Below are 26,692 nucleotides of genomic sequence, written 5' to 3' on the forward strand. Positions count from 1 at the left end.
TCCGTTTTCCAAATGCACCGCAACCGCGCGGCTCAACAGACGGAGCTCGCGGTAATTTAGTCAGAACGCCCCCGGCCCGAGAGGCAAAATAAACAGCCAATCAGATATGGACTTTCTTTTACTTATTCCTATTGGACTATAAAGTGTCAATCGACGTGGGAGGGCTCTTAGCCTATAACTAGCCAATGGGGCACTCTTTTATAGCGGAAAAGCCTCTAGTCCTGTAGTTCTTGAGCGCTATCTATGGTTCCACTACAGAACATCGCTAAGAGATCATCGACCTGAGGGATAGGAAGTGACGTAAGGATGGCGGTGGGGCGCGAGGTTTCAAGATGGCGGTGGTTAGGTGGTTGACCGAGAGGCAGAGGTGAAGGCCCCTACGAAGTGAAAGGGGTCCGGAATCGCCCCCTCCCCGCTTCTCGCAGTCCTGGGAGCCCAGCAGTGCTGTGAGTACATGGGATTGCTTTACTCCGCTTCTTCATCTCTCCGGTCCCTTCCTGGGGCCCGCGCGGTTGCCTTGGGGACACCAGGCCCCTTTACCCGGCCCTTCCTCTTCCCAGTTGGGATCTCCCGAGCAGCAGACTGGAGGATTCCTGGGCCTGGCGTCGGGTAGCATCCAGCGGCTACGTGGTTACTTCGCCAGGTGGGTTATTGCCGCTTCCTAAGCACGTTGAGCGGTTGCCTCAGGTTGACGTCTTGTACCTCGAGTCCAGTATCAACCGTCGCTATGGTTTCGGCAGTTGCTGCTGTTGCCTCCTTTGATGGACCTGGGCCCCGTCCCTTGAAGCCTCTTTGACTTTTTTGTAATTCCCCACGGCTTTTCGGCCTGATTTCTCAATCGCCTCCACTTTTAGCTTTTAGGCAGAAAAGTTGTGTAGACTGGGGCTCCACGATTTTCTGTAAAAATTCTGTAATTCATATCTGCCCTGTGTTCCAGTTGTGGGAGAAGAGGGTCAAAATATGGGCCTGAGGTTTAAATGAGAAAGGAAAACACAACAGATAAAGGTACTCGAAGATATAAGAACTTGTACCATTGTGCTGGTTCCCCCATTATCCATTTTATATTCTCCCGCCCCTTCCCCAGGCCCCCAGTTTTTCTGAGAAGGGGACACTTAATATGGTAAAATAATTGCCGCTGGAACAACTGTGAAACATCCAGCAGAAATAGGAGCAGTTGAACACTTGGTGAAACGTATTGACTGGTCTGACAAAATCTTAAGGGGGCAAAGGGAAGGTAATCAATCCTATTATCTGCCCCAAAATTTGCCCTTTGATCTTCCCTTTCCCACTCTTTAAAAAGTGTCTACTTTCAAAAAGAAAGCTAATTTGTCAGTCTTTATTTTTGGAAAGACTAAGTTTCCCAAAGTAAAACTTCATTTTTGGGGGGGGGGGGGGGGGTTAAAAGAGAAAAAAATGATGTTAATAAAAGTTTTCATTTAGCAGGGCACAGTGGCGCACCCCTGTAATCCCAGCGGCTCAGGAGGCTGAGACAGGAAGATAGTGAGTTCAAAAGGAGCCTCAGCAACCTCGAGGTGCTAAGCAACTCAGATCCTGTCTCTAAATAAAATACACAATAGAGCTGGAGATGTGGCTCAGTGTTGAAGGTCCCTGAGTTAATCCCCGGTACAAAAAAAAAAAAAAGTTTTAATTTTTAAAAATATTTTCCTTAAACACAGTTATTACTTTTAATTACCTTAAAAAATATAAATCCGGAGTCAAGTAGATTCCAGTAAGAAACATATATCTCAGCGGAGAAGTCTTTGGGATTTCTGTTAATATAATAGAATATTGATTTTGGATATTTACATTTTTGGTTATATTTTAAGCTTTTACGAGAGTCAGTTCTATTCAGATTAGAATTAAATCTAAAGTGAATGGGCCTAAATTAATGAGTTTTTATGTCTCAGGAAATATATAGCACATATGTCAAGAAAAAATGTGGAGAGGGGCAAGGGGAAGATACTGTCTTTAAGCCCAGATTCATTGCCCCCATTTTTCCTTTTTATTCTTTTACCCTACATGTAAATAAAGGAAGAATGTGACAGCTTTTGTTTGTGATTTGTGTCATGTTGTTAGCACATTTCTAGTTGATTTTTTTTTTCAATTGACAGTGTTGTTATTTATACAGAAAATGTTAATGAGTTAATGATAAAGTAATCTTCAGACTTGTTATCTTTCTAAAGAATAATAGAGATGTAATTTTTTTGTGGTCAAGAAAGTTGAGGCCATCTTTCTTGGGTACTAAAGTCAAAACTAAGAAAAGATCACAGTCTCACAAAATTCATGATCAAAGGGAAGTTTCTTTCCAGAGATAGGAACACTAAAAAGGAAGAAATGTTATCAGTATAGGAAAAGTAATCTATTTCTTTGTCTTTACAGGTTTGTTTATTTTTTTTTTTAATGAATAAGTGAACCATACATATTGTCAACATGGGACGGAGATCAACATCATCCACCAAGAGTGGAAAATTTATGAACCCTACAGACCAAGCCCGTAAGTGTCTATCAGTGTGGAATGAAGTAGAGGATATTAAAAATTGCAGTTAATAAGGAACCTGTTTCATTGTGACTTAATTATAAGATGAGTGATAGGAGGAGGAAATTGTATGAAATCATCTAGTTCTTGTGGGCACATGATTAAAACTTTAAATTTGCCAATAAATTTCTATCCATATTGACTTGACAAAGTAGAATTGGCTTAAGACTTTGTGTATTCGGAGTTTTGAACCAATTAGGTTTTACCAGCTCTTATTTAGTATTTATGGTAACTTTTTGTTAAGATTCATAATTGTTTTCTAAGAAACTTAATGTCCTGAAATTTGGGGTTGCCATGATTAGCGAGCTTTTCTCAACAAGATTTAAAAATTGTATCTTCTCTCCCTCTTTCCCTTTTAAGGAAAGGAAGCCCGGAAGAGAGAATTAAAAAAGGTATGACTTCAGAAGCATCTTGAAGCTATAAGTGATTTTTGGCACATCTTTTGAGATTAGTAAATTTCAGAATAACATTTCCAGTTTCTTGCCAGAAAAAAATGCTTTATGCTTTTGATAAAAACCATAAAATTTACTAACCAAGATTTGTTTATTGGTAGTAAACTTTGCAGATAAATTCATGATTATTTATGATGTCATTGTTTATTTTATTAATGTTTTTGACAGTAGTTCTTTTTTTGGTACCATAATCTTGCAAAGCTTTTTCCTATGATTTTTTTGATTAAGCTGCAACATTTGTTTTAAGAAAAGTCTTTCTGTTAAGTAACTACTGAAGATCTCACAAAGTTAAAAGCAGTATTTGTCTTAAAAAGCACAACTTTTTTACTAAAGTCTTGACATTTTTGAGAGCAAAAAAAATAGCTTTGTATCTGGCGATTGAAACAAGTGATCAGAAAACAAGGAGAAATTTTAAATTCTGTTTAAATGGATTCTTGAAATAAAAACTCATGAATGTTCAGTTTCTTAACATTCTGCTTTTCTTTTGTTTTTCTAAGAACAAAAAACAGCGTATGATGGTACGAGCTGCAGTTTTGAAGATGAAAGACCCCAAACAGATTATCCGGGACATGGAGAAATTGGATGAAATGGGTAAGAATTTATAAAAAGTCAAGATTTTATAGCAGCTACAGTTGTCTGATACACACAGAAAAGCAGGTAATGAGTAAAGCAGCATAAGCCTAAGAAAAACAGAACGGCATGATGTCATTTAACACAGATTTAGTTTTAGTGTTGGGGAGATGATATGGAGAGATGGAGTAGGGACTGTTGCAAACTGGAGATACCATATCTTAAAAACAAGAGGGTAGCCATTGTTTAGCTTAAGCTAATTGTGGTTATACAGTAACAAAAGTCCAGTTGGACCAGCTAATTTTTCAAGAGAAGACAAATCTGGTTTATGAAATCACCTTGGAGTTTTATTGTCTGTGACATTTGGTTTTTAATGTTGGCAATTAACCGTATAAAATCTAAATATAAGCAATTATGAATATAAGGCAGTTTCCCCTTTTTTCAATAAGAATATTCAAAGGATAGTTGACCAATCGGTAAGAATGTGGAAGAGCAATAAGATGCTCCTCAACTTATGATGGGTTCATGTCCCAAATCTATGAATACCTAAATGATATAACCCTTTGTTTATGATTTACAATCTTTTTTTCTTCCAGAGTTTAACCCAGTGCAACAACCACAGTTAAATGAGAAAGTACTGAAAGACAAACGTAAAAAGCTGCGTGAAACTTTTGAACGTATTCTGCGACTTTATGAAAAAGAGAATCCAGATATTTACAAAGAATTGAGAAAGCTAGAAGTAGAATATGAACAGAAGAGGGCTCAACTTAGCCAATATTTTGATGCTGTCAAGGTAATCAATTTCTCTGGAGGAAGAAGCTAAAATATTGTACTGAAGTTTGATCTAAAATGTTAGAGGGAGAATTAATCATTTTTAAACATCTTCATATTAGTTTCTTACAAAACTAAACATAAACTTACTTTTTGAGCCAGAAAATCTAATCCTCTTATGTTTATAGAAATCAATTTGCTTGCCAACACAATAATAGCCAAAAACTGGAAATAGACTAGGTCCATAAATAATGAAAATGAATAATCAAACTCTAATATACAATGGAATATACTTAGCAATATTGGAATTTTTACTTAGCAACAAAAAGGAATGATCTACTAATACACAGAATAACCCAGGATAAAGAAAGTTTTTTAAAAGAACCTGGATAAATTTCAAAAGCATGATGAGGTTCTTTTATAGTTATTATTTCATTTGTATGAAATTCTAGCACGGGCAATACTAATCTATGGAGGAAAAACAGTGTTCACCTTGTTTGCCATAGGATGGAGTTTGAGATTGATCAGAAAGGAGTATGAAACATATGCATTTGTCAAATCTTATTGAATTTGTACCTTTCATTGTAAATTTTACTTTTAAAATTGGGAGGTGGGACTAAATGGTATAATTTTTGTAAAGTTAGGTTTTGGGGGCTTCATTTTTTTGCAGATAAGGCAACTTAAGGCAACATGGTTACCTACAGATAATATAGGGTAGAAACTCAACAAAGCCAAACTAAGTTTAGAACCCAAGCTCTACCACTGGGTATATACCACTTGCTAATTGACATATATTATTGTCTAGAATATTAAATAGGGTAGCTTTGTTACGCTATTTTCCCTGTTAGTTTGAACAGTTGAACTTCTCTAAACAGCAGCTATTTCATATCCATAAATAATTAGCTGATAATAAAGGGGGAGAAAAAAAAAAGCCACCAACTTTGTGTTCTTTCAGAGAAAGAGATAAAATACTTCAGTTCTTTTAATTTTTTTTTTTAGTTGTAGGTGGACACAGTACCTTTATCTTTTATGTGGTGCTGAGAATCAAACCCAGTTCCTCACACAAGCTAGGCAAACACTGTGTCACTAAGCTACAACGCTAGCCCAATATTTGAGTTCTTTAACACAAGCTTTGGAAATACTGAAGCTTTTGGTTCTTGTTTTTTTCATGATATTTATTGAAGTTGGAAAACAATTGAGGCTATGAAACAGCAGACATGAAATTTTGATATTGAATTTGTGGATTAGTTTCCTCTTCTACTATTGGAATTTTCTGTTTCAGAATGCTCAGCATGTGGAAGTAGAGAGTATTCCTTTGCCAGATATGCCGCATGCTCCTTCCAACATCTTGATCCAGGACATTCCACTTCCTGGTGCCCAGCCACCCTCCATCCTAAAGAAGACCTCAGCCTATGGGTATGGAAGCAGTTACCATAAACAGAGCATCTATTAAAAGCACCATTTGAGTGTGGAATGCCAAAATTCATGCAGTGAGAAATAAAAGATGATGTGGGTGTCAGCAGTGTATTGTTTGATTAAGAGTGAATTCCATTTTGTGATACTACCAAATTTTCCTTACAGACCCCCAACTCGTGCAGTTTCTATCCTTCCTCTTCTTGGACATGGTGTTCCACGTTTGCCCCCTGGCAGAAAACCTCCTGGCCCTCCACCTGGTCCACCTCCTCCCCAAGTCATGCAGATGTATGGCCGTAAAGTGGGCTTTGCTCTAGATCTTCCTCCTCGTAGGCGAGATGAAGACATGTTGTATAGTCCAGAACTTGGTAAGGAGTGACTAACTGTTCTTTAACTCCTATGACTTTTTCACCATTGTGTTTCATGCTGTCCGTATTTAACATGTTGTTGACCACTCTTAGAACCCTTAAGTTCTATCTACATGCCAATGTGTGTTCAGATGGTTAAATCATAGGATCTATCCAAATAAAGGCATCATACTATATCTAAAGAGGTTCCACTCTTCCTTTTTGTGTATTTGTGCTAGGGATTGAACTCAGGGCCTTATACATGCAAGGCAAGCACTCTGCCAACTGAGTTATACCCCCAACCTGAGATGTCACACTCTAACAATACCTATTTCCCTTTCAGCTGTATTGTCATCAGTTTTGAGCATCATTGTATAATCACTGATAATCACTGATTGTGTAGTTATATAAGCATGATTGATTCTAAATAGGATGTATTTTCAAATTTGAACCTTTAAAAAAAAAACTTAAATGACCAAAAATAAGAAGTATTGAAAACTGTTACCTAATAAGAATAATGTCAGACTGTATGAATGACTGAGATTATATGCAGAATTTTTATCTAAGCAATTAAATTATATTCTGAAGTACATAGCATAATTTTCTGCATTTCTGGGACCATGTAGTAGACATCTAATCATGGTACTTGTTGCTTGCTTTTTTCCCTTTTCAGCTCAACGGGGTCATGATGATGATGTGTCCAGTACTAGTGAAGATGATGGCTATCCTGAGGACATGGATCAGGATAAGCACGATGACAGTAGTGACGACAGTGACACTGACAGATCGGATGGAGAAAGTGAGGGGGATGAATTTGTGCACCGTGATGATAGTGAGAGAGACAATAATGAAGAAAAAAAGTCAGGTATGTACAGATGAACAGTCTATATTATTGATCAATAAATGGCACACAGCTAAAGTTCCTAAGATCATCAAGTTATATTCATTTTTACACCCCCATCCCCACTCCGTACATGCACATGCACTTTTTGGTGGTAGTGTTAGGGATTGAAACCAAGGAACTCTACCACTGAATTACACAGCCTTAGCGCTTTTTAATTTTTGAGTCAGGGTCTTAACTAAATTGCTTTGGCTAGCTTTGAACTTGTGATCCTCCTTGCCTCAGCCTCCTAGTATCTGAGATTATAGCTTTACCCCTACCTATATAAATATTTTGAAAATTTTTGACATGTCTGTTTTGGAATCCCTTTGAATTTTCTATGTTCATGGTATCTTACATGAACCAGGATCATAATTATAATTCAGGTACATTTGTAAGTAGAATCAAGAACCATATTTTATCAAAACATAATGTATGTTTTTTGTCAAGAAAATTTTATTATAATAGGTACTGAGCAATGCATAAAATATACTAGTTCTATCAAACCTCATTAGTTTTGGAGCTACTTTTATGGAATTGTTTTTGTAGCCTATAGCACAGTGTTCTTAACAGTGTTAGTATACAATGCTAATATTATAATGATGACAATTTTTTCTCCTGCTGTTTCTGAAAAATCACAATTACAAGTGGAAAATCTAGTGAAAAAGTGATACACCTGACATTGGAAAATAAGAAGATTCTTAGGTGGAAAGATTCTTAGGTGGGAATTAGTACTAGAAAGTAGAAAACAATTACAACCATAGCTGCTCCCATTTTTTTCTCTTTTTCTGCCAACTGTTTTTTTCTTATATATGTTCATTAGCACATGTTATGAAAGTAGCTATCCCAACTATGATTTGGTACTCTTATCAGCTAATTTTTACTGAGTTTTTATATAAGCAAGGCATTTTTCTAGTCACTAGGGATACAGGATAAACAAACTAAAGCCCTGCTTTCATGATCCTCCTCAAATGTTTACCAACTCAAAATGCTGCTACTAGTGTACCCTTAAGTATGATGTATAACAATGTCTAGTGGATAGCCTTTGTCAAGAATTCTGTTTTCTAGTTTAAGTATTTTTTTAAATTGTTTTTTGTTTTTCTCCCTTTTTTTGGTCATATTTTTTAAGCATCTATTGGAGTGGCAAGGTGGTTTTTCATTTGTTTCTTTTTAAGTTGTTTATTGTAGTGAATTCAGTTACTAGCTTTTATACTGTTAAATCATCTTCAATTTCTGGGACCAACCCTGCTTGCTTATGATGTATTTTTCTTGTAAAACTTTTCTGGATTCATTTGCTTGTATGTTATGTTGACCAATAGGTTAGTATTGTTATCAAGATTATGCTAGCTCCATGACTTGGATATATTAATTTATATTATTATAGAAAATAAATGTATTTTGTCTGGATATTCAGTTTTACTGATAAGATGTTGATAGTATTCTTTAATTTTTAAAATTTTATGAATCTTAAATCATTATAGCACCATTATATATTAACCACCAATTAGCATTTCATTTACTGTCTTTAGTATAGATATCTCTGTGCACTTATATCCTGACAAGTGATGGATTACAGTCAAATGTAGAACGTTACATGATGTTTATTACATGGTGAACATTTACCGAATGTATTATTGATCCCTATGCACCTCACTCCCACCCTCCCTTGTCCATTAGGTCTGAGTGTACGATTTGCAGATATGCCTGGAAAATCAAGGAAGAAAAAGAAGAACATGAAGGAGCTGACTCCTCTTCAAGCCATGATGCTTCGAATGGCAGGTAAGGCAGGGAAGGAAAGGTGAATCACCTTTTGGCATTTTCTTATGCATTTGCTTTGTGTGCATTTTTCTATTTAATATCTCAGCAACTCTGAAGTAAATAGTAAATTTATCCTTCAGAAAAATTTAAGGTTTGAAGGCATTAGGTAGGCTGCCCCAAGTTACATTATTGTTAAATGATTGGGCTCTGTCTTGTCCTCAAACCAGCATGGATGAGCAGAAGACTATTATTCTTCCACATCTAAGTAGTTTATTAAAGAAGACTATTTGGTTGTTAATTTTAAGAACATATTTATTCAGTCATTGTCATTCTCTAGGCTGCAAACAATAAAAATGTGTTTTAAAAATTTCTTTCAGGTCAGGAAATCCCAGAGGAAGGACGGGAAGTAGAGGAATTTTCAGAGGATGATGATGAAGATGATTCTGATGATTCTGAAGCAGAAAAACAATCACAAAAACAGCATAAAGAGGACCCTCATTCTGATGGCACTTCTACTGCTTCTTCACAGCAGCAGGCTCCCCCGCAGTCTGTTCCTCCTTCTCAGATACAAGCACCTCCCATGCCAGGACCACCTCCTCTTGGACCACCACCTGCTCCACCTTTACGACCTCCTGGGCCACCCACGGGCCTTCCTCCTGGACCACCTCCAGGTAAGCACTTAAATGACGTGAATAAGTATTTAATGAGGTTAAAATGGAATTATTAAAAAAAAAGTACATCATTAATATTGATGTTTTCTTGTTTCCTCTTAATGGAATTCTCTTATGGTATGAAGGATTTGCAAAGGATAAATGCTTGCTCATTTCTAAAGTGTTTTTTGCAACTGTTTTTTAACAACCACCTGTTTTTATTAGAGCCCTTCCTTTTTCAAGGTTCTTATTTTGACAGCACAAACTTGTAACTGTGCTTTCTTTAGTATTTTTATAACATATAGTGACCTAATTCCAAATTGATAGCAGGTGGGACTGGGGCACAGTTAGTGCTATCTCATTTTCTTCTTAGGTTATGAATTACTAAATTATAGGTTTTTTAATTATAGTTATTTCATAGAGATAAAGTAATTAGTCTACCAAGTGTTGGCTTAAATGTATAAGACTTGGAACAATATAGAGAACTTCTTGTCTATTAAGAATCTTAGTTCTTCATTCTACAGTCAATTAAGTTGTCTTAAATAGAGCTAACCTTTTTCTGATTAGTATAAAACAAAATAACTTATCTCACATCATCCTCAGTGGTCTCTGTCTATATCTTATTGAATTTTATACGGTTTGTAAAGCATCTTGCTTTGTATCTTATATTTCCAGCCCAGCAGAGCTCTGACTACTTTTTTTGGCGGTGTTGGGAAATGAAAATAATGATCCATAACAAATCTAACCTTTTTTCTGATGCCTTGTATATGTATTTGTTGAATGAATTATGTTTCCACATATTTTCAGTGAGCTTTGTAAGTTTTCTAATTTGGAGTTAAAGTGATAAGTCAAACAATATTTGAGTTGCCTTTATACCACAATTATTACTTCATGTAATGTTTGACATTAATTTATCATTTTTCTCTTTTCAGGGGCTCCTCCATTTTTGAGACCTCCTGGAATGCCAGGACTTCGAGGGCCTTTACCACGACTTTTACCTCCAGGACCACCACCAGGCCGACCCCCTGGCCCTCCCCCAGGTCCACCTCCTGGTCTGCCTCCTGGCCCTCCTCCACGGGGACCCCCACCAAGGCTACCTCCCCCTGCACCTCCAGGTGAAGCTTTCAGTTTTCTATAACAAAAACATTCTACTGTAAATTTTATTTGCTTCTAGATATATTGTCACATTTCACTATATTGCAGTTGTTATTTCCCTAGATTGAAGTAGAGTTCTTCCCATGGGTATTTGCATTTGCTTCGGCCTATCACTTGAGGGATTTATCTCAGCCAAAGACCACTTTAGATTTTCTATTTGAGATTTTTCTACTTTTTGATTATAGCTATAATTATGATGTTGTTCCATGTGTCTGCATGAGTACAAACTTGAAGCTTGAAATCACAGGGAAGATTTTTTTCCCCTCCCTCTACCCAGCAGCAGAATTATACCTGCAGATTTCCTTGTGGGCTTGTATTATGTGGCAAATTTTTTTTGTTTTGGGTGTGGTTTGATTTTTGTTTTGTTTACTACCCTGAATATTCTAGTTTAATATAAAAGTCTCCTTTTGAACAGTTCAGCTTAGGCTTTTAATTTCTTTCTTAGTAGTAGATAGAAAATTATGAGTTTATATAATCAATAGTATCTTAAATTTGATAAAATATGGTGCAATATATTCAATCTTAAAAGTGGTATTTGAAAAAAGTTAAAATCTGCAGGTTTTGGTATGACCATTTTATGTCTAAACCATCAGTAGGACTTGAGTTCTTTTTAATGGTAATGGAATTTGATTAGTAACATTCTATCATTCCATGTCCATTTAAAAGCCTGAGTCATATTTTTATTCCCTTCCCACTTAAGTTGCCTTTTAAGTAAATAATGCAAGGAACAGCAGCCCCTGACCTTGGCCATATGCACCACATAGCCAGAATAGCATCTGGGCCATCAGATTTGAAGTAGACTTTGGAACCAGTTGGTATAATCAATTTTGCTCAATATTTTCAAGTAGATCATTAATTAGGAAAAAAAAAAAAAAAATAGTATAAGTACAGGGGCACAGACTGAAAGTGAAAGTTGTTTTATTCTTTACTATCAGAATATATTCCTAACTTTCAAATAATGGATAGTATGAGTTGAGCTTATTTTCAGTAAATTGTTATCTGTTTCAAAAAAATTTTAATCCACCTGTGTTTAATCGTCCTTAATAGCATTTAAATTATATTGGTTCTTGTGTTCATCCTGTTTGTTTTGTTGTTTTAGGTATCCCTCCACCTCGCCCTGGCATGATGCGCCCACCTTTGGTGCCTCCACTTGGACCTGCCCCACCTGGGCTTTTCCCACCGGCTCCCTTGCCGAATCCGGGGGTGTTGAGTGCCCCACCCAACTTGATTCAGCGACCCAAGGCGGATGATACAAGTGCAGCCACCATTGAGAAGAAAGCCACAGCAACCATCAGTGCCAAGCCACAGATCACTAATCCCAAGGCAGAGATTACTCGATTTGTGCCCACTGCACTGAGGGTACGTCGGGAGAATAAAGGGGCTACTGCTACTCCCCAAAGAAAGTCAGAGGATGATTCTGCTGTGCCTCTTGCCAAAGCAGCCCCCAAATCTGGTCCTTCTGTCCCTGTCTCAGTACAAACTAAGGATGATGTTTATGAAGCTTTCATGAAAGAAATGGAAGGGCTGCTGTGACAGCTTTTGATGTCAGAACAGGCTTCTGTTCACTACAGTGGTTCGTGGAGCAAGAGGCTCTTATTAAACTTAGGTGAAAGAGCTACTTCCACTGTCAGGGTATTTTCTAATTTCAGTTCAAGGAAAAATCTTAAAATACAGCCTTGTTCAGAATTTACTGCACATAAGAGGGTAATTTACTGCACATAAGAGGGTATTTCACTCAGAATAGATTGGCTATTGCAGCAGTGCTGCTAACATCCATTTCCTTTCACACTACCATCTTCGTCCAGTTTCTTCCCCTTCTCCAGTTCTTTGGAAATTTGTGATCAGGGGAATCTTAGTTACTTATTGTTTTGACTCTCTTCTTGTGTGCTGTGGGCACTGGAGTAGAGATTTCTGAAAACCCAGTTTATTTCATCTTGCCTTTTGTGTTTGAGTTATTTTTAATATTTTCCTGTAAATATTTTGTAATAATTTTACTTGTAGTGAAATGGATCACAATGTCATTTCCTAATACAAAGCAGGATATGTGGGAAGAAAATGTACAATTCTTTGATTAAAATTATTTCCCACTGATCTGAACTTTGAGTGTTTCATGGAAAAAAAATAAAATAAATGTTCTACACCAAGGTATTTCTGTGTTAATAGTAATGTTTAAACAATATTAGTTTTATGGGCAGGGAAAAAAAAAAGTATTTAAAACTTGAGTTTAAGGAACTATTGTTTCAGGTACAGAATAAGAATCTTATTGAAATCATGGCAAAAAGTAATTTTAAAAGTTTAGGGGCTAAAGAAAAAAGTTTTTCTTCAAGAGTATCATATTGGCTTTAGAAAAATTGAGGGGTATTTATTACAAATAGTATGACTCACCTTTTATTGCTTTTTTTTTTTTTTTGTACCAGGAATTGAATCCAGGGGCACTCTACCACTGAGCCACATCTCCAGCCCTGTTTTGTATTTTATTTAGAGACAGGGTCTCACTGAGTTGCTTAGCACTTTGCTGTTAGTGAGGCTGGCTTTGAACTCCTGCCTCAGCTACCTGAGCCACTGGAATTACAGGCTACCTTGCCTGGCCAGCAAAGGCCATTTTAAGCCACTTCTAAGCTATTAGAAAATCAGAAAGGGTTACTATTTCCTGTTTTGAATGATGAAGTGTATGTGTTTTTAGATTAAAACATTAATTAGAATGCTTAACACTATTAATTAGCATTGATATTTTATTTTTACAAAATACTTTTTATATACCCAGTAATCCTGGGAGATGACTCAGGTATTTTTACTATTTCACATTTGAGAGTGTTGCAACTTGAAAAGTGTTCATGATTTATCCAGTGGCCCGGTTGTCGGGGGCTGCTGCTCCTTATATTATTTACTTATGTCCATACCACTGTTACGTCCATATCGACATACCCAATGTATGGATTGTGTTTAGGCTAAATCCACCTTACTTCACTGTATCTTAAATGACTTTTTGTGCAAATCCCATACCATCAAAGATTGGTAGTATCCTAAAAGGTAATGCAGTGATAAAATAAGGCTATTATTTTATCATAGCTGATTTCTCTTGACAGATTTTTAGGTTGTTTTTTTAAAAATATTTTTTAGTTGTATGTGGACACAATGCCTTTATTTTTTTTATGTGGTTCTGAGGATCGAACCCAGCGCCCCATGCATGCCAGAAGAGCTCTCTGCTACTGAGCTACATCCCCAGCACCAGATTTTTAGGTTTTTATTCTGAAATCTTTTGTATGTCTGGCTTCACCTAGAAGTTATTTGTTCTTTCAGATTAAGCAAATCCTGCTGAAGTAATTAATAGACCATTTAGGGTTTTTTAGTGTAATATAGGTCAGCAGGTGAATTGAATCTTTGATCATTTAGATGGAAGAATTCAACACAATTATCAAGTGTAATTACATTTCAGCATTAACAATTTGGTCTGTGTTTACGGTATTTTTATAATGTTCTTGCTTGAAACTTTTTTTGAGATAAAAAAGTTTTATTGCTCTGCTGCCAGGAAAAACAGTATGCTAGAGTCTGTGTAGAGATGATTCAAAGACTACATTTCACGTGTGCCCAGAGGGTAGGATAGTCTCCTAATTTACTTGTTAATTTGGGAGTTATTTTAGATTTTCTGAAGCAATCCCTGAAATCTGAACTTCTTCAGTCCTGTGATTGGTGTGTGCTTAAGGACAGATAACCTTGCTTGAAATTTATATATCTGGGAGAGATTTCTGTTTCAAGTAATGTAGGGAAGCATTTGGCATTTTAAAGATATTACCTAATATCTTGCAAGTTTTTTCAAAATCATTTTAGTGGTAAAAATCCTACAAATTTAGTTTGTAAACTGCATCTGCAGGGAAGTAGAATCAACAGTTCTAATTCTGGGTAAACTTTTGTTATGGTCATAATTTATATTGTGATTTCACAAGTGTTTGATCTGATTAGATCACTGCTATGAAATAGAAGCTGGATACAAATATTTGCTCAGGTATGTGGGTAGACTTGGTACTGTTTCCTTAACAAATCACTGATTTGTTACACAATAATTGCCCCTTAAAGTCATTTTGAAATGACTTTTACTCTCCTGAGCTGTAAAATGTGAATTAAGGATCCCACAATAATAACTGCCATGGCATAAAGCAGCAGCAGACAGCCCTAGATGTTATTCAAGGTACTGTTTAGTTTTCATTCTTGAACTTGTATTTTCTAGTTTGTGCCACTTTTTAAAATAGCTTCTTATTTATTTATAGCCAGAAGGGTTATTTAAAAATATTTTTAAATTGTTTTTTATTGTACCCAAGTAATTTCTTCAGACCATTAGATACCACAGTCAGTCACCACATCCTTCACACTGCACACCTGCTTTATATCTGACTCAAATTAGGAGTTATAATATCTAAATCAGAAATTATTGGGAGGATGAGCCTAATGACATGACTTCTGGGACTCAAATTTGTCACCAAGCAGAGCCACACATAATTTTTACATATCTAGGTCCTAGGTTCAGGAAGGTATGAATGAGTTGGGGAGAGTGCCAGTTATAACCTCAGAAATAAGAACCTTTGACAAAAATTGGAGTTGGAACTTTTATGAGGCCAAAATAACTGTCTGCCCACTTAAGTTCTCTCTGCCAGGGGCTTATAGTTTATCTATGAAGGAAAGAGGACAGAGACCAAAAGGGGAAGGATGGGGTTTTGCAAATGGAAGGGTATTGCTTATTCAACACACTTTGCAGGGAGGCAATAGCCAGTAGAGAGGGAGAAATTATGAAAGGGTAATTGATGGAATGAGGTACCTGAGGTGGGCATGAGCCAAAGTATAAAGTTAATTCCACAGGAGAAACTACTGGGAGCAAGGCACCAGAAACTCAGTGGTGAACGGTGTATCAGGAGATGACCTTAATGACCTGGGGAAATTTCAGGGAGTAAATTTCAAGGTCTGTGTCTAAAACTTTGAATACTGTACTTTTCAAAGTTAATTTTTTAAAGAACTATGTTATAATAATTTTGGGAAAAGGATTGACAGCAATACATGCCACATGCTGGTGAAGACACTCATTTTCTCTATAACTTTGATGTGTTAAATTTAAAGCAAATGGAAACATTTTTGCTATAAGTTTAAGAATATCAAATATATAGTATTGGTCTAATGATGCTTCAACCAAATAGAGAAAACTTTTTGGTTTTTTGGTGTTTTTTTTTTTCTTTCTTTCAGAAGTCTGCAAAGAGAAGATCATGAATCCCAAATTTTTCCTTGACATGTTATCCTATACTTGCCCACATTAGACATTTTGACATTTTAAGTTTAAAAAGAAGTGTTGTGATTGTAATTTATTATGACGAATCCAATAGGAGTTATACCCCATTTGTAAGAGGTAAATATGCAGGAGAATTAATACTCTAAAAATTATATATATAAAATATTTTAATTTCATTTAATATTTCATGAAGAAAACAATAGCATTTATATTCATAGAACCTCAGAAAAAATGTAGAACACAAGGAAGAACAGAAATAACCACACTGTTCATTATTACTTCACTCAGCAAACTTGATCCCAATAAGATGGAGAATGAGGCAAAGAAAAAAGGAAGGTGAAAGCCAGATTCACACAGAAAGGGGGAAAACAAAGGTGTAGCTCTAAAATTCTGTTGGGCTTTATAAAACACATCACCCACAAAAGAAAAGGCCATATATAGTATTTCTATAAAGGCTAAACTTTTTTTTCTAGAAGAAAAAAAGAACAATGTACCTAGCAACTTACTGCAGAGAAAATCATACCTTAAAAAAATGTTTGTTGGCTTTCTTAAGTGAGAAGGGAAGCAAAATACACACCAAGTACAAATCCAATGTTTCCCAAGATTGTTTTTATTATTGAACAACCCAGATCAAAGGCAGAGGTATTTTAAAACTCACATTTGTACTCAAAAGTTTTTTCATGAGATATATGTTCATTTTTAAGAAAATAAAGAATATCATGAAAATACAACATTTATGAAGAAAAATTAGTAGAACAACAGTTATTTAAATAGATGCATGTGGTTAGGGGAATTTTTTATTTTTGTTTGTTTCTACTAATAGAATAGAGCAAGGATCAACAAACTTTCTCTGAAGGGCCAGATGGTAAATATTTGGGACTTTGTCAGTTGTATAAAGTATCTGTCACTAAGCTGCTTTCATTGCAGGAAACCACACTGTAAGTAGATGGTCTGCTTTATTCCATGTCTTCATGGCAAAACACCTTTCCTCTTGCAATGCCCCTCCAGTGCCCTATACTGAGAAAACATCATCCTTATTATAATGCAAAATGCCTGAAGGAATTTCATGGTTATCTCAGAGCGTTCTGAGGCTTCGATCTGGAGCCCAGAGGTAATAAATTCATGACTGGCACATAGGAATATATGAACATAAGAACAAATCAGAGTTCTTTTTTTTTTAAAGAGAGAATGAGAGAGAATTTTAATATTTATTTTTTAGTATTTGGTGGACACAACATCTTTGTAGGTGGTACTGAGGATGGAACCCGGGCCGCACGCACACCAGGCGAGCGCGCTACCGCGTGAGCCACATCCCCAGCCCAATCAGAGTTCTTTACCTCCACTCTTGTAACCTTCTTATAAACCTCTTACCACAGATTCTTCAGCAAAAACAAACTGAATATTTTTTTAAATGAGAATAACATTTTCATCTTGGCTTGATGGAGGTTTTATATATAAACACACACACATATACATACATTTGTATATATATGTATATATGTATGTATATATATAAAAGCTAATATAGACATACTAGCTAATACACATACATATATATATATATATATATAATACTTTTTAAGTTTGTGTGTGTGTGGTTCTGGGAATCAATTCCAGGACCTCACACTTGCTAGAGGAGTGCTCCACCACTAAGCTACACCCCCCAGCCATTTTTATTTAATTTTGAAATAGAGTCTAAGTTGCCCAGGCTGGCTTTGAACTTCTGATCTTCCTGTCTCAACATCCTGAGCAGCTGGGATTACAGGTATGTACCACCAGACTGGGCAAACGGAATGTTTTTTAAGTTCCTTGTAGGGGCTTAGATACTGCTAGCTTATGTCTACTGGCTAATAATACAAACTCTTTTTGTGTCACTTTTCCTCTCAAAAAGTCTCAAGAGAACCCCAGTTGACTGGCAGGCTCCAAGTTACAAGTTTGTTCAACAGAAGGAAAAAAGAAAGAAAGAAAACACTAAGAACTAGGAAGTAAAAAAAAAAAAAATAATGATAATGCTCAAATGAATGATGACAGAGCCGATGGTACTCAGCAAATTAATCTACTCTTCTACATTTTCCAGACTTCCCTGCAGTTAGATTAAGTCTGCCTGGGACGGTCAATGGGCTGAAGCAAAGAGGAGCTAATGTGATTTCTATTATCTCCATTCCCTATAACTGGAAAAGACGAGAGGTAGTTTTGTATGGGTGGTGAGTGGTGCACAGGAAGAAGGCAGAACAGGCTGGAAACTAAACATGTATTCATTGCTTAAGGACTGCTCTTGTGAAAGCTTCAGGAACACAGGGATTCCATCTGTCCTGGTTGTTCTTGTGACGATACACTGTACAACAAGGTTTTGTAAAGGAGCTAACTTTTCATGCTATGAAAGGTCTAGCAACACTCTTCTCCCATGGCAGGGGGTACCAACTCACATTTTATTCAGACAACTTGGAAGTCAGCCCTTCTAAATCCCCTCTGTACACTTTTCCACCCCTCTCTAAGGTCCCAAGAGGCTAAATTATAGTGATTACATCATTGGACTTTCTTATCATTTGTCTTCCATTTGGGCCGTGGGAGGGGAGGTAGAATGCAAGAAGGAAGGGAAAGTGAGGTCATGGTCATGGTACTTATACATAAATTTAAATATATATAATTAAATAAGTATATACAAATGCAAATATAAGACATGATTGATTACTAGGAATAAATGGAATACAATGTTAAAGAAACCAGAAAAATCTTATCCTCTATTAAAGCATACATAAAAAGATAAATTCAAGATAGAATGTTCCTTGATGAACATGAAAACTGGGGGTGTTGTTAGAAGATTTGGATATTTAAAGTATGTAAATGTGGTACTAAAATACTCAGACAGTTGCAGGGTGCTTGGACACTGCCAACATTTGCTTTGAGATGTCTTGGTCTACTTCCATTGCTGAGAAATTCCTTTTCTGGGTATCACATTATTTCTTTAGCTACTGAGAAAGGAAAAGCAGCCCATGACAGATAGCAGCTGGCCTGGACTATCATCCAGACCTTGGTGTTGCTAAGAGCTGGCTCAGCATAGCTCACTTTGATGTTCTACAGAACATAAACAGTTTCATAAAATATCAACACCAGAAAAGCCCACTAAGTGACCTTGAAAAATCAAAACAAAAACAAGACCATGTCTGAACATAAAAAAGGTAAGAATTATTCAAACCACAATCGATAAATACACTAATGCTGTGCTGCATTAGCATATTTATCAATTATAGCTTAGCTTCACTTCATTCCACACAATACAGCTTTCCCTACACCCTATTTCCTGACAACTGGCAATCCTGAGCAAAGTCCCCAAATCAACCAACCCAAATCCAAATCCTAGAATAATCCTAATATTCTCTTACTCAAAGATCCCATATTTCTCTACAATGTGTGTTCTCCCTTGGGCAAAGAGCAATAAACACAATTTGTACAACTACAGGTGTGTTCCCAGTAATCTTTGATTGAAGGACATCAACAAAACCTCAGGTTCAGCTAATGTGCTTCTTATCTGGACCAGGACTTAACTCAAATAAGTGTATTCACATAAGACTGCTTACAATTTTATCTGCATGAGGTGCACCTGTTCCTGGCTGGAAGGTGTGTTCATTATATATTGGCTAAAGTGCCTCAGTATTGTTTTGTTTCCCTCTGGAAGAATATCTCTTGGATTTATTTTTCCAGTACTGGGGATTGAACCCACGTTCTCATTCATGTTAGGCAAATGCTCTACCACTTAGCTACAGCCCCCAGCCCAGATTTTTTTTAAATTATCTAATTAGATTTGTATTCTTTGTAAAATCACTTTTAGTCTTATATTCCCTACTTCTACAGCTAATATTTAGTGATGTCTACAAAAAGGAACATTTTTAGGGAGAAAGATTGATATAGGTTTAATAAATCCATTTGTGATCTATATTCAAGGGCTAAGAAGTTCAGAAGGGCTCCAGACCTTGGGATAAATTTTGCTTAGGCCCCATTTCCAAATCTGATTCAAAACAAAAACAAACACAAACAAACAAAAGACTTCTTCCTGAGCCCTGTCTTTCTGCCCCTGAGAACTGGTCTATTTAGTTTTGTCTTTGACTACCTGGCCCCATAATTGATGCTGACTGCCTTAATCCAGCTCTGGGGGTTAGAAGTTATGCATCTTTGCAGAACACTGCATTTGTCTCACTCATCACAATAAAACTATGTCTCTTCCAAGCCAATGCATTTCCTTTGTGCTTTCTCACTATGATGCTGATTTGTACACTTACCTAATAGGTTCAACTTGATGAGGGATATTGTGGAATTGTAGTGACTGCTTGGGAAAAAGAAGAACAGTTCGTTTGAGAAGGACTTTGAAACAGAAACTGAATCAACTCCCCATGAACAGATTTGTTTTGTTTTGTTTTGCTTGTTTAAAAAAAAAGGTAATTTTGTTGAGTGTAAGGTTCATCCTGGCTTTGAATCTATACTTTCAGGTTAAGCAGTGCTGGCTTTTTAAATTACACAGCTTGATAAGAGTATCAAGGATACAAATTACTTTCCAAATGTGCTATAATTCTCTTTCATATATGTATATATAAAAATCTGATTTTCCACAACTAAACTTTCTTTCCTCTCCTGATAGAGAGAAGTTTGCAGTGATAATTTCATATCTGCCCGAGGCTGGTTGTGTTTCTTATTCTTCTTTGTGTGTTGTTCCTCTTGTTCTCCATTTCCCTCTCTCAGGAAGCTCATCATTTACCTGATTTTAGAAAACAATGGTTTGTCAGCATCAAATTTTTCATGTTCTCAACATTCTAAAATGCCTACATTGTTTTTTATGAATTAGTAAGTTACCAACTTTTAAAACTCCCTTAAAATGAAAACATATGTAAAAATTATATTCAACTGAATGATAATAAAGAATATCAAAGATGTTCTTACCAATATTCTTCTTGACTATTTATTTTTGGTGCTGAGTGTTGAAATCAGGGCCTTGCACATGCTAAGCAAGAGTTCTACCATTGAGCTACACCCTCAATCCCTCTTCTTGACTTTTTAAAAAGACATTTTTCACATTTCACTGTTGCCATGGATCCTTCATATTTCTGTATGTAATATAAAAATGTAAAGGGAAAAAATTCATCTCTATTCCAATTCAATTAGTAAAGTGAGGCAGCTCGTTTGTCAGCATGTTCTATGTGTGGAAAACTAGTAACTTTTAAAAGACTATTTTCTAATTATATGAGAAAGTGTAAGCACTAGGAGGTGGCGTGGAGTACAGAAATCCAAATTATGAAAAAACAGCTCTATCTCTTGACATTTTCTGTCCTGGTTGTCAGCCATGTCTTCTCCCCTTCCTTCCTCTGCCAATCCACTAAATCTTTTAGACCTCCCAACCCCCTGTTGGCTGTGGCTATTTTCCATACATTCATTTATACATTTGTACATTCCTCCTGGATGATTTATCTACTCTAGCCATTTTTAGTCAAACTTATTCTTAGATTCAAATTCAAATACAGATGCCAGGGCTGTGGTAGTAGTAGAGCTCAGTAATAGAGCACTTGCCTACAATGTACAAAGCTCTGGGTTTAAACCCCAGCAACATGCTCACACACAAGACAACTGCCAGTTTTGTCTTTTGACCCCTGTAGCTTTGTGCACAGCCACTTCTCAGATTAACTTACACCTAGATCTAGTTCAGATGCCACTCTCCCCACCTGCTAGTGTTGCTACTAGGCTAACACAGGCACCTGTAACACCCTAGTATCTCCCTCTCTTTATGTGTAGCTGGTTATATCATTACATTCTTTTTTAATGTGTTTCTACAACAGTAAATTTCTTGAAAGATGGTTACCAACCATAGATGTAACACATTAATATTGCTCAGTTTACATTTTTAATCTGAGTAGGTGCACTTTATAAGCCATTAACTCTTTGTCTTCAGGGAAAAAATAAATTCAGGTTCACAAGCTTTAACCATTTCTTACTCTTTTCTGTTATAAACTGTGAATGTTCTGTAATTAGTACAACAGACACTAAAAATGTTTATTTTTAGTTTGCTATCAAAAAAGTCACAGGATTGTTAAATGTCTATTTAACTGTTTCCAGAGATTCCATAAATACTGCTACTCATTTCAAATCCAGTTTCATATGTAAATAAGAATAGCTATTATGCATTTGGCACATTTCTATATGGCAAATTTAGTGTCCTCATTCACATCTCACCAAATCTTTCCCAAATCCCCTTGAAGTGAACTATTATTATATCCATTTTATAGATTAAAAGTAAGGTTTAAAGAGATTGAGTAATGTTTCCAAAGTTGGATAACTAGTAAAGGACAGAGGAGATCTGAACCTATGTCTCATTCTAAAGAGCTTGAGTTCTTAAACACTATGGTATTCGACTTTTCCACCACTTCAAGGGGCTTTGGGAAGAATTTGCATTCAGTGTGCCAGTCATCACCAACTATGGGATGAACTAGACCTTTAGATTCTGGGCAGACAAAACTAAACTGGCCAGTTCTAAGGGACATAAAGTCAAGACTGGCTCTGCAGGAAAAACAGAGACTAAATAAATCTCGGCCAAGTCACAACCTGCCACACTGAGGGTTTGTCTCTGCAGGAAAGAGTATGTGTGCAAATAAAACTATGCATTGTATATCTATTAAAAACCTGAATCCATTCTCATCAGTTGATGTCCTAAGTCTTCTTCCATATAGTTTCATGCTTGAAAAATTATTGCCTTTTAAATTAACTTCAAGAACTATGGTTTGTTCATCAAGTAACACAGGCTGAACTGACTTTGCAAGAAGGTATGACTTTTTAACTGCTAGTAAATTGTTCAATTAAAAAAACTCTCAAAAATAGAAATGTTGAGGAGTTAATTTAATTTTGAGGCTGGAAAAGTATTTAAGAGGATCCTAAGAATCTCTGAAAGTTGGGTGGAGATGAGGGCAGTTACAATTTTGTATTTTAATCTTGCTTTTTGGGTAACAGGGTTAGACAGATTGCTATGAATCATCACAGGCAAAGGCAGAGTGGTTTTTTTCTTATAAATGTCTTGATGGCCTTTATCCTTATTTCTTCATAATTTGGTAAAGATCTCTAAGATGCCTCATATCAAATCTTGAGGAAATTCAACTCAAATGTCAAAAAAACTGATATACATTCACAAATAATTGATATTATTTATATATATTATATAGTTGCTCTCCAATATCCATAGGTGTTTACTTTCAGGACCCCCTTTGAATACCCATGTCTGCAGATCTTCCAAGTCCCTTTAACATATTCACATCCTCCTGTATAATTTAAAGCATTTAAGATTACTTATAGTACTCAATATAATGTAGTTGTTACATTGTTTAGGGAATGTTGACAAGAAAAAAAGTCTTTATGTTCAGTAGAGATTTTTTTTTTTCTAAATATCTTCTATCCTCATTTGACTGAATCAATAGATGTGGAAACCCATCCATGAATAGAGGGTTGATTGTGCATGTGTATATGTGTGTGTGTGTGTGTGTGTGTGTGTGTATAAAATTACATAATTTTTTTGCTTCACTGCCCCCAAGTGGTATCACTGAGAATTAATTCTGACAATTCAGTTTGTGCTGGGTTTTTTTGTTTTTTTAATACTAGTAGCATGCTTATCTATAACTTATTCTGTAAGTGGAAACCCACCTTTATAGGAAATGGTACTTCTTTCAATTTAAGTAACTAATATATAGCACATTACAGTAAGTAGACAGTCTTGATCCTCAAAACAGGTATCATGACTATTTTACATATGAGGAAATCCTTTGAAAGGAAGGTAAGGAGTAGAGTCAACAGCTGGAAATCCTGGAACAACTCATGGTGCCATTGGAATCTATTTCTCAGGTATTAGGAGGCAATAACTGCCTCCTAAAATGTGCATGTGACATCTTTGTACAACTCAAAGATGACCACAGGGGAAAAGTAATTCCAATATCCACTCAACAAACAGCAAAAGACACAAGTACTAACCAAAGCTCATCTATAATATTATTTATTTGTTTCTTATCTTGTCCTTCGTACCAAGGAGGGTGGGGAGGAAGGGAGTTCCAAGAGAGTATAAGTCTGGTTGACCTCATTGATAGCTGTACCCTCATCACTTAGTACACAGAATGGCACAGATGTTCAATAAGGATTGGGGATGAAATAGTCCAGGAGGGAAAATGGGCCAGTCACTGCTATCCCATTTCTTACCACCCACCCTCCCCACAGGACTACTTCAACTCTCACAGAAAAGATGAATCTATAAATGTGAAATCTAAGGTGGGATCTTTTTTGTGAGTCCTGTGGGCCAGTATGAAGCTTGCTCAGAAGGATGAAATGGAAGGTCAACCCAAGAACAGAAGAGAATTACTAATGTTGAACTTTTAAGTGTTGAGTCTCAGCCTGCAATGTGTTTTTCCCTGTATTTAAATCCTGTGGCCTTACCTTTCCTTGCTTATTTATTAAAGTAATGCTGAGCCAGTAAGAATCACAATTCCTACAGGGTTACTGGACTGGGGTCATTACTTCATGGAGAACAGGAATTTTAAGTAAGTTATTTGTTGAGTAAGTGTAATCCTTAAAAGCAAGGGTTTTGTTTTGTTTTGTAATTGAGCAAAGTCAAGTCATTTCCCAAAGAGCATAACATGGAGACAAGACCACTAAGAAGCCAACATTTGAGAAAATAATTTTAAAAGCTTGTAAGCATTTCTAAATCCAGATTAAAGATTCCACTGTTATGCAACGTGTCAGGAAAACATTACCACCCTCATGACTCATACTTCTGTATTACACAAATTACTGAATGTTTCCTTCATTTTAAAGAAACGAGAACATAAGGGTGCTAGGTTGTGATATTTGACATCCAGAACATGAAAAACATAAGAGCTATTAAGAAAGAATCTTAAATTGATACCGTGTCACCAGGGCCACACTTCAAAGAGAAGTTACTCCACCTTTTGAAAATTATGTCCAGAAACAACTTCCTAACCGAAACCAGCTCAGCCCCATGATTCTCCTTATAGCTTAGTCTTGACCGCTCACAAACGGCTGAAGCCTTGGAAACGGGAAGTAAAATGCCAGAGTAGGCCGCACCGCACCTAGTCCGCCTCTCCTTTGCCTTCATGCAAGTAGGGGCGATCCCAACCCTGCCATCTCCAGACCACTGGAACCCTCTTGGTTTCCCTCATCCTCCCTCAACGCCTCAAGGGGGATCTATCTGCGGATCAGAGCCTTCGGAGGGGCTCAAGCGGACTGACCAGTACCTGATCCAGAGGTTTCCGGTCGCGCCCCCACCCCCTACCCCGGCCATCCGGTAGGTCCCGCGACTACACAGCTCTCTCGACTACTGGATTTTCACCGACTTTATTGGCTCCCGACTCCGGCGGGCTCCTCACTGCCCCTCTCCCCGCTAGATCGTACTGGCCCTCCATGACATTCAGCACAATCAAAAACACTGCGGGACCGCTCTGGAAAGAGCCTTTGCTGGGGAAGTCAGCTTTCCCATGGTGGCGTCAGGGTCACTTGCTCTTCACCTTCTGACTCTCGGTCTTCTTGGGCAGCAACACAGCCTGGATGTTGGGCAGGACGCCGCCCTGAGCGATGGTCACTTTCCCCAGCAGCTTGTTTAGTTCCTCGTCGTTGCGGATGGCCAGCTGCAGGTGGCGAGGGATTATCCTAGTCTTCTTATTGTCACGCGCTGCGTTGCCAGCCAACTCCAGGATCTCGGCCGTCAGGTACTCCAACACCGCCGCCAGGTACACGGGCGCCCCAGCGCCTACTCGCTCCGCGTAGTTACCTTTGCGCAGTAGTCTATGCACTCGGCCCACCGGGAACTGCAGGCCCGCGCGGGAGGAGCGGGATTTGGCTTTTGCCCGCACTTTCCCACCCTGCTTTCCACGACCGGACATGTTCACTTCTCGCCTGAAACTCCAGTGAAGGAAATCACACCAGCAGGATCGGTATGGGAATGCAGCCTACCACACCGAACTGCCTCTAGAAACTCTCGGTGGCCACTAGGCAACGCCTTCCTATTGGGCGCCGCGGCTCTGCTGGCCAGTGACGGACCGAGTCCGCGCCCAACTAGAACGCTAGCAAAGGAAACGCCTGCGCCGATTCCCTCCAATCAGAAGCGCAAACTTCTAGTCCTCATTTACATAGCCGCTCATACGAATACCCCGGGGCCTGAATGCACCGCTGCAGCGGGCCTGAATATGCTCAGTGGATGCTGAGTTTTCAACATTCACGCTTGCTCCCAGGAAAAGAAACCCTTAATAAATAAGATAACTTAGTCTGGGGATATAGCTTAGTTAGTAGAGTGTTTGCCTCGCATGCACAAGGCCCTGGGTTCAATTCCCATCACCTAAATAATACGACTGGAAACAAAAAGAATCCAAAAGATGTCAAGTTCCTGTGTTCTCTAGGTGGATTTTCTCGTGTAATAATTCAGCATTTTAAGTTTTCATCTGACTCCAAAGCCCGTGCTTGTGACAACACTAATCCTGCAGCGAAATCACAGACTCTAGCAGAATTCTGCCTGCCCAGTACAGGGTAGGTTGCCTCTTCCATTATACCAGCACCTTGCTTCCTTTTACCCAACAGTCTGGGGGGCTGGCTCCAAAAGAGGCTTTGTTAGTAGTTGGACACATGAACCTTCCTAATTAAACCAGTGGACACTGGTCTTCCCTCAAAGTTCTGCCACTCACAGGCAGCCAGTCTTACCCTTCTGAGGCTCTGATACCAAGAGTGATAGACAAGACAGAAGTGCTTTCTGTACTAGTGGAATAGGAAAAGAGCCACTGGATTCCATGCGAGAGACTGCAAGCACAGTTCGGTTGCCGAGGCTTCAAGTCTTGGCCTTGGCTTGCTTTCTGTAGGTCACAAC

General features: G+C 37.5%; 2 protein-coding genes across 2 annotated transcripts; one reads left to right on the plus strand and one right to left on the minus strand.

The window, feature by feature from the left end:
• The first annotated feature begins 282 nt into the window (after positions 1-282).
• Wbp11 (WW domain binding protein 11) lies at positions 283-12,676 on the plus strand. The gene is made up of 13 exons (XM_071610123.1): positions 283-643; positions 1,444-1,532; positions 2,380-2,494; positions 2,897-2,928; positions 3,486-3,579; positions 4,155-4,351; positions 5,612-5,745; positions 5,911-6,110; positions 6,763-6,954; positions 8,647-8,748; positions 9,105-9,398; positions 10,310-10,492; positions 11,632-12,676. Exons 3-13 carry the CDS (start codon positions 2,431-2,433, stop codon positions 12,063-12,065), a joined length of 1,926 nt encoding a protein of 641 aa, XP_071466224.1. The 5' UTR covers positions 283-643; positions 1,444-1,532; positions 2,380-2,430; the 3' UTR covers positions 12,066-12,676.
• A 12,481-nt stretch (positions 12,677-25,157) lies between these two features.
• Positions 25,158-25,826, minus strand: H2aj (H2A.J histone). The gene has a single exon (XM_027955963.3). The coding sequence runs from the start codon at positions 25,716-25,718 to the stop codon at positions 25,329-25,331; it is 390 nt and encodes a 129-aa protein (XP_027811764.1). The 5' UTR covers positions 25,719-25,826; the 3' UTR covers positions 25,158-25,328.
• Between the last annotated feature and the right edge of the window lie 866 nt (positions 25,827-26,692).

Source organism: Marmota flaviventris, chromosome 3, assembly GCF_047511675.1.
Source record: "Marmota flaviventris isolate mMarFla1 chromosome 3, mMarFla1.hap1, whole genome shotgun sequence".
NCBI lineage: Eukaryota > Metazoa > Chordata > Mammalia > Rodentia > Sciuridae > Marmota > Marmota flaviventris.